We start from the raw sequence: 5,521 nt of genomic DNA on the forward strand, positions 1-5,521 counted from the left end.
ACTTATTCAGAGACCTCATCAAGTTGTTTAAGTATTTTTTACAGTAAGATATCTCAAACTTGATAAAACTTAACAACCTAATCAGCAAGTTACAAAAATATTATATGGAAGATTATTATCAATTGAAAACTTACCTCTGTTCAATTATTTTTTTATCCACATTTGGCTTAGAATAAAACAAAACTAACTTACCAGATGTTTCTGTCTTGACTTGGAGATGGAACATTCAACATCCATCAACACGGTTACAGTTGTTTGAACTTGGAAGTTGGTGGTATAGGCTCACAAGGAAGTAATATTATTTGCTTATTCTTTTCTTCTTTCTCTTTCTCTCGTTGAGTAATGCTACATTTAATTTGTATTTGCTTGAAAGTAGAAATCTGAAAAATTATTTGACTTCCTTTCATGACTCCTGTATTTAAATCTATGGTGGAAGCTTTGGAAATTCTCAATCTATGGATTTAATATTTGCCTCTTTGGATTTTTCTGGAACTTTTTTTTGGTATCAACAGATTCATTGTATTTACCTTCTACATCCTAAATTCAACATTCTTCTTTGCATCTGTCTTTGCATCTTTCATTGAATCCTTCATATCCTCAAACTTAGCGTAAGAATTAAACAAATCCTCAATCTTCAATTTTTCTTAACATCTTTCGTATATTTTTATGAATCTTTTCTGAGTGCTTCTTTGTATTCTTTTTCTCCTTTGAAAAATGGTTCGATTAATTCTTTGGTTCCTCTTTTTCACTCATAGATTCAGCTTCACACGACTAGCATGGTTTTATCAAATATGCCTTTGAATTGTTATTTCTATTTGAATTATTATCCAAGGCCTACTTGCCCTTCTTTGCACTCTTAGCATCACTCTTCTTTGCATCCTTCTTTGCATTCTTCTTTGAATCAGCAGATTCTGTGTCAGTGTCTTTCTTAGCATCTTTCTTAGCATCTTTCTTAGCATCTTTCTTGGCATCTTTCTTGGCATCTTTCTTGGCATCTTTCTTGGCATCTTTTGGGGAAGCTTTCTTGGAATCAACCTTTGATTCACTGTCTGTCTCAGTGGGCTTCTGTTCCTCTTTCTGGTCTTTTTTACTATCTTTCTTCTTTAAATCTTTCTTTGCATCTTTCTTGTCACTGTCCTTTGATTGATCATCTTTCTCATCCGTCTTTTTTGCATCTTTTTTATCCTTTTTCCCATCCTTCTTTGCATCTCCTTTTCCAGTTTCAGGCGGTGTAGCTGAATCCTTGCCCTTCTTTGAATCTTTCTTATCTTTCTGGGAATCTTTCTTTACATCGTCTGTTTCAGGTACAGCTGGTGTAGCTGAATCTTTGCCCTTCTTTGAATCTTTCTTATCTTTTTTGGCATCTTTCTTTACATCTCCTTTTTCACTTTCGGTGTCTGTACTTGAACCCTTGCCCTTCTTTGCATCCTTTTTACCTTTTTTGGCATCTGTTTTTACGACATCTTTTTCATCTCCAGAACCTTTCTTTAACTCTTTCTTATCTTTTTTTGATTCTGCTTCTGAATCTGATTTGTCCTTTTTGTCTGCTTTCTTGTCTTCTTTACCTTTCTTACCTGTTTCTGGAGGTAACTGTTTCTCTGCATCTGCGTCTTTCGAAAACTTGTGGGTATAAGCTGGTTTGGATGGGGGCCGCCTCCTGGCAGCTAAATAAACAGAGGGTCTCTCGGAAATACTCATTAAAGAACGGTGCATCCATAATGGTCTTCTTTTACTTTCCTTTAATTTTTCTTCATCACGTTTCTGAAATATTATTTAGAATAATGATGAATAGCTTGTGTGTGATTTACACAGTCTTTATTATCACATACCAGATACATTTTAACTTCAACAATGAGAAAGTTTAGATTTTGATAAATAGTAGATTAATTGTAGATTTTATACTTCATTCTGCTTATTTCAATTAAGTTCTTATTTTGACTTATGGTCATACCTCACTCTGAGCACAATTTCAGTTGAGGGGATCTTCATAATTCCCTCAAGATTTTATATGAGAATTAGTGTAGACCTATAATGAATCATGACATATCAAAACTTCTTTTCAAAATCAGGGGATATTTTTGTTTGGTTTGTTTCTGAGATGCTATGTTCTTCAGAACTCTTGGAATATCCTGCCCACCACTCTTCACCCCTAGGCTAGCTCAAAAACTAATTGTTCTCTAATATTATACACCCCAAGATCTATCCTGAGGTACAGTGCTGTCAGTGATAGGATAATGTCTGTAGGCCTACAAGGAAGACCAGTTAATAGAACTATTATTCATATTTATGCACCAACCACAAATACCTAAGATGAGGAAAATGGAGATTTTTACCAACTTCTGCAGTCTGAAATTGATCAAATATGCAATCAAGGTGCATTAACAATTTCTGGTGATTGGGATACAAAAGCTGGAAACAAAGAAAAACGAGCAGTAGTTGGAAAATATGACCTTGGTGATAGAAATGACACCGGAGATTGCATGATAGAATTTTGCAAGACCCAGTAACTTCTTCACTGTGAATACCTTTTTAAAACAACATAAACGGTGACTATACACTTGGACCTCACAGGTTGGAAAAAACAGGAATCAAATCAACTACATCTGTGGAAAGAGACAATGGAGAAGCTCAATATCATCAGTCAGAACAAGGCCAGGGGCCGACTATGGGACAGATCACCAATTGCTCATATGCATGTTCAAGTTGAAGCTGAAGAAAATTAAAACAAGCCCACAAGAGCCAAACTACAACCTTGAGTATATCCCATCTGAATTTGGAGGCTATCTCAAGAATAGATTTGACACATGGAACACTAGTGATGGAAGACCAGATGAGTTGTGGAATGACATCAAGGACATCATACATGAAAAAAGCAAAAGGTCATTTAAAAAGACAGGAAAGAAAGAAGAGACAAAAATGGATGTAAGAAGAGACTCTGAAACTTGATCTTGAATCTAGAATAGCTAAAACAAATGGAAGAAATGATGAAGTAAAAGAGCTGAACAGAAGTTTTCAAGGGCGCTAAAAAGGTAAAGTATTATAATGAAACGTGCAAAGACCTGGAGATAGAAAACCAAAAGGGAAGAACTCAGCATTTCTAAAGCTGAAAGAACAGAAGAAAAAATTCAAACCTTGAGTTGCAATATTGAAGGATTCTACAGGGAATATATTGAATGACACCAGAAGCATCAAAAGAATATGGAAGGAATACACAAAGTCACTGTACCAAAAAGAATTGGTCGACTTTCAGCCATTTCAGGAGGCAGTATATGATCAAGAACCGTTGGTAGTGAAGGAAGAAGTCCAAGCTGCACTGAAAGCAGTGGTGAAAAACAAGGCTTCAGGAATTGATGGAATACCAATTGAGATGTTTCAACAAACGGATGTAGTGCTAGAGGTGTTCACTCATCTATGTCAAGAAATTTGGAAGACAGATATCTGGCCAACCAACTAGAAGAGAGCCATATTTGTGACTATTCCAAAGAAAGGTGATCCAAGAGAAAGCAGAAATTATCTAATAATATCATTAATATCACACACAAGTAAAATTTTGCTGAAGATCATTCAAAAGTGGTTGCAGCAGTACACCAATAAGGAGCTGCCAAAAGTTCAAGTCCGATTCAGAAGACGCATGAAACAGGGGATATCATTGCTGAAATCAGGTGGAACTTGGCTGAAAACAAAGAATACCAGAAAGATATTTACCTCTGTTTTATTGACTATGTGAAGGCATTTGACTGTGTGGATCATAATAAATTATGTATAACATTGTGAAGAATGGGAATTCCAGACCAATTAATTGTGCTCATGAGGAACCTGTACATAGACCAAGTGACAGTTGTTTGAACAGAACAAGGGGATACTGCCTGGTTTAAAGTTAGGAAAGGTGTATGCAGGGTTGTATCCTTTCACTGGACTTATTCAATGTGTATGCTGAGCAAATAATCCGAGAAGCTGGATGATATGAAGAAAAACACAGCATCAGGATTGGAGGAAGAGGCATTAACAACCTGAGATATGCAGATGACACCATCTTGCTTGCTGAAAGTGAAGAGGACTTGAAGCACTTACTGATGAAGATCAAAGGCTATAGCCTTCAGTATGGATGACACCTGGTCATAAAGAAAACAAAAATCCTCACAACTGGACCCATAAACAATATCGTGATAAATGGAAAAAATACTGACATTGTCAAGGATTATATCTTACTTGGATCCACACTCAACACCCATAGAAGCAGCTGTCAGGAAATCAAATGACATATTACATTGCGCAAATCTGCTGCAAAAGACCTCTTTAAAGTATTAAAAAGCAAAGACATCACTTTGAGGACTAAGGTGCTCCTGACCCAAGCCATGGTATTTTCAATCTCATTATATGCATGCAAAAGCTAGACATTGTATAAGGAAGACCCGAAGAAGAATTGATGACTTTGAGGACTTCTGGCAAAATGGCGCTCTAGGCAGAAGCACCACACTGTCCTTCCACAGCAAAGATCTGAAAACCTAAGCAAAACAGAGAAAACAACAACCCTGAAACCCTAAAACATCAAATTAAGATATAAAAAACTCAGCCAAGCACCAAATGGAGTGAGAAAACTGACAGAGAATGGAGAGCGAGGAGAGATTCATACAGAGGTCTCCTATCAGCTAACGCAGCACGGATCTGCCATCTCGGACTCCTATCAGAGACCAGCAAACTGGGGGTCTGAGAAAGCAGCTTCATGGGGCTTCCAGCGGGAGACAAAACAGCCGGTAATTTGAGATATATGCTTTCCCACCCCCCACCCTTCTTCACCCCCACTCGGCCTCCTCTGCTTCCCGCAGCCACAATCTCTTGTCCAGGAAGCACCGGCTGCTTGGATTCCACCCACCCGAATGGGCCGGCACTCTGAGTGCCATTTGTTGGCTGCTGGTGTTACTTTTTTCTGCTTCTTTAGATTTCTTCCTTATCTCACACAACCTCCCCCTCCTTTTGCTCAAATAACCGGCTCCGTGTGCCATCTTTGCTTCTTCCTGAGGGGCTGCGGGCCTCTGTTCGAGTGTGGAGCTGCTTCCGGGTCTGGGCTGCCACGCTGGTTGGATCCTGGGGCTTTTGTTCATTTGTTTTGAATTGTTTGTTTCTTTTCTTTTCCTTTTCTTGAGTTGGGAGCCCATTCTGGCCAGGCGGTGCTGCGTGGCTTGGAAACTACCCCCTCAGCTTGCAAAGACATGCAGAGGGGTCCCTGAGAGCATTTCTTTTTTCGATGTTCTTTTTTATTCTTTTTTTCGGGGGCTTTTCTTGATCTTTTTTTTTAAATTTGTTTTGTTTTCTTTTCCCTTTTTTACCCATTTTGTCTTTCTTAATTACTAAGTTTCTCATCTCTCCATATCGTCCTTCTCTTTTTGTTCCCTGAATACCTGGCATTGTATACCTCTACGCCTTCTAGCCAGGCTGTACTGCAACACCTGAGAACAACTTTCCCAGACCTCATAGCCGCACCAGTGGTATCCCTGGGAACTTTGCTGTTCTTTAACCTTTC

The 5,521-nt window shown here is 38.3% G+C and overlaps 1 protein-coding gene across 1 annotated transcript in view; it reads right to left on the reverse strand.

Annotated features, from left to right (window-relative positions):
- Positions 1-834: 834 nt before the first annotated feature.
- CYLC2 (cylicin 2) overlaps positions 835-5,521 on the reverse strand; it is an 85,707-nt gene continuing 81,020 nt past the window's right edge. The window contains exon 4 of the mRNA XM_004372362.1: positions 835-1,761. Coding sequence (XP_004372419.1) covers positions 835-1,761 — 927 coding nt within the window. The remainder of the gene's footprint in view (positions 1,762-5,521) is intronic.

This window comes from Trichechus manatus, unplaced genomic scaffold (genome assembly GCF_000243295.1).
Source record: "Trichechus manatus latirostris isolate Lorelei unplaced genomic scaffold, TriManLat1.0 scaffold00016, whole genome shotgun sequence".
NCBI classification, from domain to species: Eukaryota; Metazoa; Chordata; class Mammalia; order Sirenia; family Trichechidae; genus Trichechus; species Trichechus manatus.